The sequence below is a fragment of the Rhinichthys klamathensis genome, unplaced genomic scaffold, assembly GCF_029890125.1.
Source record: "Rhinichthys klamathensis goyatoka isolate OS25496 unplaced genomic scaffold, OSU_Roscu_1.1 h1tg000338l_1, whole genome shotgun sequence".
NCBI classification, from domain to species: domain Eukaryota; kingdom Metazoa; phylum Chordata; class Actinopteri; order Cypriniformes; family Leuciscidae; genus Rhinichthys; species Rhinichthys klamathensis.
Window position 1 is genome coordinate 1,521,729 of NW_026606852.1, and position 13,258 is coordinate 1,534,986.

Consider the following 13,258-nt stretch of genomic DNA (forward strand, 5'->3'; position numbering starts at 1 on the left):
TCATTCACATGGTCCTTGTTTCATGATTTGCTAATGCATCCTACAATAGTTGGTTTCTCTATATTCTATAAACCCCTTTATGTTCTTTCTTCCAGCCGCCCAGTTACATCACCACCATTGTGGTAAGGATTCAGTGCACCAATGAGCTGGTGGGAACCGTTATTCTGCATGAAGTACGGATAGTGGTGAGGGACAAAAATGACAACACGCCTCGTTTCCAGCAGCCTCGTTACTATGTATCAGTTAATGAGGTGAGGCCTGATAACTTATGCACTGCCTCGTTTCCTCTCTGTCAATTCAGTTTCTATTTAATGTGCATAGTATGCAAATGTTCTATATTCATGGAATACCTGAAACCTGCCTCATTTGACAAAATGTGCAACAAAACAACAAAGCATTGTGGTGGGTATGGTATCTGGCAATGCAATGTGATGAATGAACCAGAAGAAATTACAGCTGGGAATTTATATACAGTACTATCGTTCAAAAGTTTGGGCTCAGTAAGATTTCGTTTTCTTTTAAAGAAATGATTACTTTTATTCAGCAAGGATGCATTAACTGAATCAAAAGTGACAGTAAAATCTGTTATAAATATAAATGTTATATATATACATAATATAAAATCTGCTTATGGGGTAATAATGGAACAACAGTTTTAAAAAAAATCACTATTGCTTACAACAGGAACTGCATTTTCATGGTTTAAAATAAAATATTTTTTATTTTTTCATAAGAGACAATAAAAAAATGTTGTGCATCAAAACCACTCATTTGCTAGTAAAAAATAAACTTGATTTTCAAAAGTCAACGAATTTGCGATAGCTGAATGTAACTTTTTTTGATAAGCCAAAAATTTCAGTCGTCATTTATTTGAGCCACAAAATAAACTCGTAAAAAAGCCGTAAAATAAATTATAATGAACTACAAAAATAATTTTGAACATCACTAGCATGTTTTTTAATTACCCAAATATATAACATGGTTCACCCCTTACGCACGTTACCATGTCCATCAAAAACCGGCATACTCACTCATAATAAATCATTATTATATATTAATATATCTGTCTTATAAATCCACATCATTTGAATATCACAACATCTATGTCTGTCAAACAATAACGTACACAATACACTAAGCAGAGGTCCAGAGAGTAAACCCATTTCCTGGAAAACCCACTCTACCAGATATTTTGAATGCGTCACCGTCACAGTCCAATTGAAAAATTTGTGCACTTTGTTTAACGTATTGGTTTTGAATGACATTTTTATTCACAAACTACGCATTTTGATTCTGAGTTGTTCAAAGAATTCTTTCAGAATTCTTTCTTTTCTGGATGGATCAAGAACAAAACATCAAGAACTCATTAGGAATTGTTTTGGCAATAGATAAATTAATGATCTTGTTAATGATTAATGATGAGTCCCTGTAGTCGCCCAATTCGCCTCCCATGTGCTGATACAATATGTATTATAAACTTGACAGGTGATTTTTGATAAAATATAGTTTGGGTTATCACATTCGTCTAAGTTTTTTAAAAGATTAAGGCAAATATCAAAGTTAAATAAAATGTTGTTTAATTTTCCAATAAAAGATGGTCAAATTTTTAAATTATTAGTTACATTTAACTACCCCTCAGCCGAATTTTGATACAAACACACACACACACACACACACACACACACACACACACACACAGTATATAGAGAGAGTTAAGCTGATACATATAAAGATATAAAGTCATTGTGTAGTCAGTTGGCGTACTCCATCGGTTATTCAGATCTAAAACCATCCCCTTTTGGCATTGGCTCAAAATTATACTTTAAATTATGGACGCGCACACACGCCTGACCCTCCTCTCCACAAGTACAGATATCAGGACTATTTTTAAACGTAATGGCTTTCATTTATTTGGAATACGTTTGAATAACTTCCGTGAGCGTGTACGTGTTGGGGGTGTGTAAAAGCTTGGCTTCTTCATGCTTGTCAATCTTTCTACTCACCTTGAAGTCGAATATGCTGTCATTCTTTTCTTTATGCCTCTCTCCTCCTTTAAATGTGAAATGAGACAGTGAGGGAGGATAAATATAGTGAAGAGATGAAGTCAGAGGGGAAAGTATCAGGTAGTGGTAGCAGATGTGATCATGCGAGTTGCTTTTGATCTACAAGGGTCGTGCCTTGGTTTATGGGTTTTCTGGGTGATTTGGAGCCCCAGAGGCAGTGTAATGTAGACTGATACTGTATGTGTGGGTCCTCAGAGATGCTGACATTGACCTCAGAATTCCAATCAAGATGAGATTAGCTCCAGATCGTCAGGTTGTTTTCCAAAAATTGTTTTGGCTTCATCCCTTCCAGCTCTTCAGTTATTCAATGTAACATGCAATTACATGGGACATTGCACATTGTGGTAACAGCAGAAAGACATTCAAATGGCTGAATAAAAACATATACGGTTTAAAACTTTAGCTGTATGAAATATCTTATCAATGTTTTCAGTTATCATTTTGAAAATCTCTACTTTGTAATACAGTTTTGTGTTTTTCCCCTAATTTTTCCCCCCCGGCTGTTATCTTATTTGCATCTATTTGTTTGGCCGACAATTTTGTCCAAATATATTAGCAAATAGGCTAAGTATAATACAAGCAGAAGTGATTAATCCAGCATTTTTTTGCAAGAATTACTCATTTGTAAAAGGTTTTTGAATTTGTTTGAAAATATCATAAGTCCTTTGAAGATTAATGCTACCATTTGTCTTTTTGTAATATCTTCCACCATATTGACAATCAATTTATTTATGAATTTACTGTCTGTCACAGTCTTCGTCTGCACCAGTCTGTCTTCGTCTTCACTACACTTCACAGAATCCTTCTTGTCTCCACACCTGAACTCCCTCAATCACCCACCTGTTCTTCATCATCATCATCCCTGTCACCTGTCCTCACCTCGTTATTGTTAGTTTGCATCTGTATTTAGTTTCCTTCTGCCCAGTCTGTCCTGTCGGTTCTTGATTATGTTATTGTGTGTGTAACCTGCCTGTCTGTATCTACCCTGAAGCTTTATTGAGTAAAGAAGTTTATACTGGACCTTCTGCCTTCTTGCCTTGTCTTCCTCCAACACCACACCGTGACACTGTCACTGCCAGTGACGTGCGGTGATTTCTTAAAGAGGCTAGGCACTGAGTTATGAAAGCCAGATTACCTGATTTATTGTTTAGGCTAATAATACATAATAACAGTAAATGTTACGCACAAGCGCAGCAAAACAAGAAATGTACAAATCAGGATATCATGTACTCATATCTCTCTCTCTCTCTCTCTCTCTCTCTCTCTCTCTCTCTCTCTCTCTCTCTCTCTCTCTCTCTCTCTCTCTCTCTCTCTCTCTCTCTCTCTCTCTCTCTCTCTCTCTCTCTCTCTCTCTCTCTCTCTCTCTCTCTCTCTCTCTCTCTCTCTCTCTCTCTCACACACACACACACACACACACACACACACACACACACACACACAAGCGCGGCACAGGTAGTTAATGTCCACTCCAGCATCAGAATACAACCATTCTTAATCCTTAATTTTTGCACAGCGGCCAATTATGTCTGTCAGAATAAATAAAATCACACACTGCTCAATTGAATATGAAGGCAAATGGCTTGCATTAATTCAACCACATTGATCAATTCAATATTAAGCCCAAAATAGTTTTTGACTCACCAATCGGTAGATTATTTGTACATAAAATTCATTAAAATCGAGCTTGGAAAAATTTCTTAACTCACGGCCTGTCATTTTGACTTTTCTATTTGGCGGGGATTAGGCATGTAGGCTAACTGTGGTGTAATGACGTTAGCTGCCCAAATATCTCGTATTTTAATTGGTCCATGTCTGATATGTAACGTAGATGGTTACGGGCATAGCATATTTACGCCCAAATGCACAGCAGAGTTGTGCTTTTTGCCGTACATGTTAAAGGGATAGTTCACTTTGAAATTAATTTTTGGTATGTTTTAGCTTACCTCAAGGGCATCCAAGATGTAGGTGTCTTTGTTTCCGCAGTAGTTTCAATTTTGATATTTTTAGGTCAAACCATTCTTGTCTGTATATATATAATATAATGCAGGTCTATTGTAACTTCCTCAAAGAGCATGCACAGAGAAGTCCAAATTAAACATGATTTAATGACTCGTAAATGTAAGTACACATTGATGGCCTAAGACACGAAACGAGCGGTTTGTGTGAGAAAACGAACAGTATTTATATCGTTTTTACCTCTTGTAACCACAGCCACGTCCAAGTGATCTGAGGGCGCGGGCGCTTCGGTCTTTTCCGGCAAGCGCCGGAAAGCGCCGTAAGTGATCTCTCGCGCGTGTACATCACTCATTGTTTACACAGAACAGAGATTGTAGGTAAGACGGCTAATTAAAATGGTACTAATTTGCGCTTATCCGGAATGTTTAAACCGTCGTAAAAGAAAACAATAAAAAGTGAGTGACGTACACGCGCGAGATATCACTTCCGGGCGCTTGCCTGGAAAAGACCGAAGCGCCCGCGCCCTCAGATCACTTGGACGTGGCTGTGGTTACAAGAGGTAAAAACGATATAAATACTGTTCGTTTTCTCACACAAACCGCTCGTTTCGTGTCTTAGGCCATCAATGTGTACTTACATTTACGAGTCATTAAATCATGTTTAATTTGGACTTCTCTGTGCATGCTCTTTGAGGTGGTGACCATAGACCTGCATTATATGACTGACAGACAAGAACGGTTTGACCTAAAAATATCAAAATTGAAACTACTGCGGAAACAAAGACACCTACATCTTGGATGCCCTTGAGGTAAGCTAAAAATTACCAAAAATTAATTTCAAAGTGAACTCTCCCTTTAAGAATACAGGATCGAAGTGCCCATGTGCAACATGGGTTTTTCGCTTGTCATCTGCAATGAATGGACCGTAAAAGCACTGCTTATTCTACCATTTGTTTTTTATTTGATTATGCGTGACTGCTACATTTGTCATCGTAACGTCTAAACAATTGGAATAACACCCATATTGCATATATAAATCACAAGAATAAACAGTAAAAATACAAATACAAGTTTAGTACATTTTTATTTTTGAATTTTGGCAGGGTAGGCAGTGCCTACCCAGACCGCATGTCACTGGTCACTGCTGTAATTGGTTCCTATTACCTTTCAATTATGTGTAAAACCACTGACAGATGAGTTTGCCAGCCATGGGTAAATCATTAATATATGTTTTAAAAATCTGAAATTGTTTAATGAGACGTTATATGAAATAAGAAAGGAAATTATTTAATATAGCACAGTATAGGTTTAATGTATTATTGATATGTTAACTTAGGAAAAATGCCAGATGGAAACGTTACCGCAGCTGTAGAATGACCCGAACCTGTTATTTTAATTTCAGTAGTGTGTGTATTTGTGTGCAGGCATATGTACAGGTTGTGCTCTCTCTTTCAGTTTTGACTTTCGCTGTCTGTTGGTTTCTCCTTGTTTTCTTTTTTCTCTGTGTCGTTTTCTTTGTATTTTGTTATTCCTCTTATGTCCTCGTCTAGTCTGTCTTCTAAGGGGATCCAAAAGGAACACACACACTATCTAGGTCACATGGGTCACATCTGAGCCCTATACGAGTTGCTGTGTGGTGGTTACACAAGCATAGTTGCTGTGTTGTTACACAAGCATAAAGCCAGTGTCTGATGTTTGTTTCATGTGTTTTTTAATGATATCTTTCTAGCTCACTCCTGTCGGTACCACCATCTTTACCGGCTTCTCAGGAAACAATGGAGCCACGGATATCGATGACGGACCAAACGGACAGATTGAATACGCCATTCAGTACAACCCAAATGACCCGGTATTTCCTCAGATCAAACAGACCTTCTGCAGTTACACTCAAGTTCTTCATTGTAATTAATGATTAATTTAGTGACATTATGCATGAATATTGAACTTTCAAACTGTCATGTTTTATTTAAAATACTGCAATCTCTCTTTTTATCTCTCCGTTTCAGATGTCAAACAGGACCGTGCAGGTTGCTGGGACTCTGTCTGGTAACATTGTTTTGGCAGAGCGGCTGAACTATGAGGAGAGAACTCGCTATCTAATTATAGTCCAGGCCAATGTAAGATTATTAACACATAAAACATCCTTCACTGTAATACAATGATTTCACAGGGATCTTGTACTCAATGCATGTAAGAGGGTTGTTTCAGGGCAAATACAACTTAACCAATATTGACATGCTGTTAATTATCAGAGATAATACATTTTAAAATTGTGTTTACAATAATGCACTTACAAAGACTGTTGAAGTCTTTAGGGTAAGGCAGCTTAAACACTAAACAGGTTATCATGAGCGTGATAAAATACCTTAATAACCGTATATGCAATTGTAACGCTTAGATCCACAGAAGACAAAGATGATTATAAAAGAACATAAGATTTATTATGAACTCAGAAAAACAAGCCAACAAACGAAAACAGTGTGCTAATGCACAGACAGCAACCGACAATGAACTGAGGGACCAAAGGAACTTAAATAGTGGTACAAACAAGGTTAATAAGGAGACACAGCTGAACATAGAGGACTAATCATATTAGTAACCATGACAACTCATAAGTGGCGGGAAACTGGACAAAGGAAACTCATGTGACTGAATGAAAACAAAACAAACTGAACGTGACTGTAATATATCGCCGCTGTCAGACAGAAACCTTGTATCTCCCAAAATGCTACTTTTCAGGAAATGGATTAACACAATAGTGGCGGTGGCGAAGTTGTAAGGTTTTTCTGACGGTTTCAGGAGCCAATGGAGTTACAAGTTATAGTCACAAGCTCTTTTTAAATCTTTTCATTGGTTAAACATTTGCAAAACCCACTGACAGATGTAAAGGGTGTCCAATAGTAATGATTTATGAGTAAAAAAAAAAAAACATTGTCCAAGATTAAAAATATGTAATATGTAACTGAAGGTATGCAGGTGAATGCTGTTGGAAATTGTATTTATTTATTTATTTGTTACTTTGGCTTTAGTATAGTTGTTTGAGAGTTTGTGTTTAAAGTTTCAGTTTGCATTTGAGAGTGTTTGAGCTTGCATTTGAGAGTTTTTCAATTTGCGTTGGTGAGGTTATACTTTTGAATTTGTACTTTCAAGTTCATGTTTGAGAGTTTTGTGTTTGGGAGTTTGAGAGTTGATAGGAAATAGCACTCGCGAGTTTACGGTGGAGTTTTTTGCATTTGTAAGTTTACGTTTGAGAGTTTTTGAGTTTGTTTTTGAGGGTTCGTGAGTTTGAATTTGTGGTTGTGAGTATTGTGCATAAGTTCGCCTGCTTAGAGCTACACTGCTAATTGTACAACTTAAAGCTCAATAACACACATTTTCAAACACAAGTAATATATAAGTGCTTTAACAAAAATATGAGATTAACATTTCTGCTTTTAACCAATACCTTGCCCAATTGACTTCCACTTTGTTACTATAAGCACAGTTTTTGATGTTGTATAGCTTAATTTGTTGTAACTCACAATATTGCTTTAAAATCAAACCAATGGGCATAAACTCATGCTAGTAATCAAAAGGTTACTGATTCGATCCCTGTAAGGAGTGAGCAATGAGCTGTAAGTCACTTTGGATAAAGATGTCTGCTAAATGAGTACTTACTCCGTAACCTTTCCTGTAGATAAAAAAATAACCTTGACTTTTTGGTCAACCGGTGTTGGGCCTGTTAGGTTGCCACAATGCACTTTTTAAAATTCAAGGCACCTCCCTGTATCTGTCACTGAATAACCGGCATCCTGATTCACTTCCAAATGCATCCCTTCACTGTCACATGAGCTGCATACACAACTAGCTTTAAACCCGTCTAGAACAGCATCTCTGTGAGGTGTCCAGACCCCAGAGGCCGTGAGCATGTTTTCATAGAGCCAAATGGCTCAAATAAATGCCTTACATCAGGGCTGCAACAGCTCTCCTTGAAGAAAATCGAATCATTTCAGGATGTGAAAAATGAGGGGATGGGTTTGTTACTGAGTTCTCTCTCTCACACTGAAATCTTATTGGAGGAAAGAATTAACTTTGATTCTTAATATTTATTTAGACGCTAATTAGTGGAATTCAGTCAATAATTACAGCTAGGGGAATTATATTTTACTACATTTACATTTTGTGTTTCCTTTACCTGTTGATCTATAAAGTTTATAGTTTATAAAAGGTTGGATGTTCAAAGTGATACAATTGTTGATATACAAATGATATGTTAATTAATTGAGCTTTAAGTAAAAAAAATATATTATTTAATATTTAAGTAAGAAAATAGAGTAGATCGTTTAAGAATGTATGTATTTTTTGGGGAAAAAATGATTGTCCTTTCACCTATTTCTATGTTCTCATTATCCTTGTTGATGTCTCTCTGTATGCAGATCTGTGAACGTTGTATCTGAAGGTCTAGGTATCTATGGTAACATGCCAGCTTTTTTTCTTTCTAGGACCGGGCACCGTTTCCAGGAAGTCGTCGCACAGCAACCACTACTCTAACTCTGGATGTTTCGGATGGAGATGATCTAGGTCCCATGTTCCTCCCATGTGTTCTGGTCAACAACACACAGGACTGTAACCCCATCACATACCGTGTGGCTATTCCTGAGCTCACTGACCTGGTAAGAACTCACAGAAAACCTCAGAGGTCTTCAAATGAGGTGGAGGTCAAGGTCTGATTTACCAGACCTTAAAAACTTGACCAAAATGGTCTTCAACTTCATCTAGGCCATCCTAGGCCATCTAATGACCATGGTTTCTAGCTGGTCCCAATTGGTTATTTTAAAACTAGAAGCAACGTAAAATCAATGACCGCCTTAAGATTGTTTTACCTGGATTTTCCAGCAAGGATGTTGTCAGATCCTGCTTTCAGTCACGGGCTATGACTATGATGCTGTATGCAACAGCTGGCATAGCAAGATATAAATCCAGGAGGATGTCTTAACTTGACTGAAACGCTTCATCTGTGACCCATTGAGCAGGGCAGGGTGACCTGAGGCTATACATTGGGCAGTCCTGGATAGATGCTATGCTCTCTTAGAGAAAGGCTTGAGTGCTTGAGAGCAGGGCATGTGCATGAGATTGTGCCTTGAACTATAAAGAAAGAAATAAACTATGCACTGTATGCGTATTAATAATTCAGCCTCACACAGCAAGCCTATGCACCACTCACTGACTGTCTAATGTACACTACCATTCAAAGGTATGGGGCAATTTTTATCTTATGCTTGTTTGATTAAACATACAGAAATAGTGATATTGTGAAATATTATTACAATTTAAGGGGTCGGGTATGCAAAACCGTTTACAACTGAGTTTTTCAAATCGCCTCTGTGTAAACTTCAAAAATGTGGATTTGTGAAAACGGTGACGTCATATTACGTGTTCAGTCTATAGACGTGTTCTGTCTTTACAAAGTGACATCACAAACTACTGTCCTGGCTGACTAACAGCGTTTTTAATCTTTTTCGCGGATCCGTCTGAACAGAGATCGTTTTAAAAGCAAACGAAAAACATTTTTAGTACATCATTGTCATGTAAACGTAGCCTAAAACAACAGTTTTCTATTTACATATATTTTAAAATGTCATTTATTAATGGCAAAGCTGAATTACTGACATTCTTCAGTGTCACAGGATCCATCAGAAATCATTTTAATATGCTTGATGCTCAAGAAACGTCTCGGTTACGTATGTAACCCTAGTTCCCTGAAGAGGAAACGAGTGATTGAGTCATGAAGCACGTATGAAACCAGTTCAACGGCGTGACGGAACGTCATGTGACGTCATCGACCAGGAAACTATTATAAAGCACACCTGAACCAAACAGCGTCAGCTTCTGATAGGCATGAGCAACCCAGTTGCTCATCCTCTGCTTAGATGCCGGGCACCCCTTTGTGTGTACCCCAAAGAAAACGAACAGTGTTCAGACTTTCTCCACAGTTCTGTGAACGTAAGCATATAAGGCCCTAAGTGGGCAGAGCAGATAAAGTTCTGGCGGTCTGACGTCCGGAGGAGGACAGAAGGCCTGCAGTACTCTAGGTCTTACAGTATTAGTAGGAACCTTAGGAACGTAACCTGGTCTTAGGGTGAAGAAAACCCTTTACCATACCAGGAGCAAATTCCATGCACGAGGGAGATACCGAAAGTGCTTGAATGTCTCCAATTCTCTTGAGAAACGAAATAGCGAAGAGAAAGACAGTCTTTAGAGAGATATTCTCAGAAACTTCCTCAGTGGGCTCAAATAGAGCTAGGGAGAGGCCTTCTAGTACAACAGCCAAGTCCCATGTCGGCACCCTCGTGCCATATAAAAAACCTTATATATATATATATATATATATATACCGGTATGTGTATATATATATATGGGTGAAAACTCCTGCCTAGCAAATTCCATAACAGACAAAAAACACCAGGGACAGGGATTCACATGAGCCATGTTTCCATCCACTTGTCAATCGAATTATCTGAAGTTCGGTAAAAAACCTCATGCGAATAAAGCTGGTGAAAGTGTGTTTCCATCAAACGGCTTTAAAGCGGATAAAAACCTGTGCGTAATGGCGTCACATGCTGTTTTGCGATCAAATTGGTATATCGAATTGATTTGAGACATGTTAAGGTGTTTCCATTCATTTTCTCACCAAATTGCACAACATTCAAGCCAACATTTGCGAACAAAGTTTTACTAGGCAAAATGGATCGCACCATAATAACGTTTCCATCCGCGTTTATCGCATAAACCGATCGTATTTCATTTGAGTCGATATTCATGAAATTCAATAGAATTTTACTGTTTCCATAAGGCATTTTTCATTCGATATCACTTAATGCGGATAAAAACGTGTGGATGGAAACATAGCTATAGAGCGCTTGCTGAAGACACAGAAACTGATGCTGTTTGGTTCAGGTGTGCTTTACAGTTTCCTGGTCGATGACATCACATGACATTCCGTCACGCCATTGGACTGGTTTACGTGCTTCATGACGCAATCACGCAGAGGCATTACTACAGCGTAGTACTACTAAGTCCTTGCTGAATAAAACTATTAATGTCATTGCTGACCTCAATATGTATATTGCACACTGAAATGGTATAAAAAAATTATACATCAGTGGTTGTTATATAAGCATGTTTGACTGCAGAATGCTGCAATTGACAGTGTATTTTGAGGGGTCAACAATCCAATCATGAACATTTGGTTATCTTCTTGTAATAATCACATCTTGTTCATGGACTCTTGCAGGACATTTTGAAGTCTTCACTGGACATTGTATGGACCTGCTCAGTATTTGTGTCATAGTGTTATTGATGTTTCCTTGACCCTTTACCAGTTAAATGTCAGTCCTTTCATATTTCCCATCACATACTTTGCTCTACTGACCTGTGCTTGGCTAAAGATGAGACTCATACAGCAGGGACAGGAAGGGTGAGAAACGAGGGATTTAGATGAGATAAGAGGTGGATGATGAAAGTTAGCTGGTACAGATTGAATGAGATCAGGGACAGGGAGTAGAGAAAAAGTAGGATGAGACCCTCAGTAAAACCACAGGGTTCATCAGGCATCAAAGCCAAGAAGTGAAGGTTTGATGAAATCAGAACCCAGTTGAGGTGAGATAGGGTGGGCAGACCTTTGAGGAGATGGGTCGTGCTGGAACCAAACCACATGGAGAGAGAAAAAACGGCCAAGGCTGATCTTTGCTAAGGGGGGACTTCTGTAATTTATGCTAAAAATGTTTTCCACTGCAGAAGCTGCATTCCCAACGGCTGCCAGTTTCTGCACTGAATAAATGTGCTGCAGATTTGCTTCATTTCCAGCAGTTTAACTTTCTCTTTTTGCATTCTGCTTACTGCAGTTCTTGCATTTTTCGCTTTTCCTGCTGTTCTATGATTATCTCAGAAATGATGAAGGATTAGTGTGTGTGAGGGAATCCATTTTGTTTAGATAATTTTTGTTGGATTTTAGTGCATCTTCTATTCATTCTGTGGATCTGCCATTACTGTGTGTTTGGAGAAGCATATTAGCACACAACTCCTAGCCTTTCTGCAGTAGGCCTGTATGATTACCTGACATTTTCTGTGCAAAAATGCTATGATATAAGTCTTTATTTAATCTGTCAAAAGTTAAGCTAATGAATTTTAAAATAAAGCACAATTTAAAATGCAAACTACAGTATACAAGTTTGGGGTCAGTAAAAATGTCTCTTTTGTTCAGCAATGCTGCATTAATTAGATAAAAAAAAAAAAAAAAACATTAGTATTGTGAAAAAAACTATTACAATTTAAAATAACTTATATTTGAAAATGTAATTTTCAGCATCATTACTCCAGACACGATCCTTCAGAAATCATTATAATATGATGATTTGGTGCTCAAGAAACATTTCGTATTATAGTCAATGTTGTGCTGCTTAATATTTTGTGGCGATCGTGAAACCTTTTTCAGGATTCTTTGATGAATAGAAAGTCATGTAAACAGCATTTATTTGAAATATAAATATTGTGCAACATTATAAATATTAAAATAATTTTTGGTAAATTTAAGATAGTCTTGCTGAATTAAAAAAAAAAATGGTAGTATTTATTTGCGATAATTTATTTCAAGTTACTTTATTTGTACCCGGAGGTAGATTTTGTTTGCAGTAGAGTCCTCATACACACATATAGAAAACAAAGGGACACATATCACACATCATTCAACTTAAGACAGTAAAAATTAGGAAATGGCAAAAATTAAATACAAATAAATTCCGCTCACTAAATTAAACATGCATAATGGGGTGATGTGACAGCAATGCAGCATACTCTGATTTGAAATGACTATGTTCTGAATGGATGCATTGTGCAATGGTTTTAAAAAGTGATATCCTACATTGTAGTCACATAAGCTCATTACCTTGCATGTTTGCAAGTGGCTTCCAGTTATCTTCCTATACATACTGAAAATGCACATGCTACACACAGTGTACTTTATAATGCAGGAATTGTATTTTTTTTTTTTTTTAAGTTATTGCGAACATATTCTGTATCAATGCATAATGCGTTCTGTAGATACTGTTTTTAAATCATTAAATCAGAAGTCAGTGTGTAATGCGCAGTATGCAGTAAGCATTACGCTAGTGTTCCATTCCGAACAGTTTCTTTCTCATTTCCTTTGGCAGGAATAGTGGTAATTAATGGGGTCACATATTTCACAATTAGAGCTGGGATATG

At 37.4% G+C, this 13,258-nt stretch overlaps 1 protein-coding gene across 1 annotated transcript in view; it reads left to right on the plus strand.

The window, feature by feature from the left end:
- pcdh15a (protocadherin-related 15a) overlaps positions 1-13,258 on the plus strand; it is a 275,961-nt gene that overhangs the window by 119,006 nt on the left and 143,697 nt on the right. The window contains exons 6-9 of the mRNA XM_056272451.1: positions 96-251; positions 5,748-5,867; positions 6,025-6,135; positions 8,500-8,670. Of these exons, the coding sequence (XP_056128426.1) occupies positions 96-251; positions 5,748-5,867; positions 6,025-6,135; positions 8,500-8,670 (558 nt within the window). The remainder of the gene's footprint in view (positions 1-95; positions 252-5,747; positions 5,868-6,024; positions 6,136-8,499; positions 8,671-13,258) is intronic.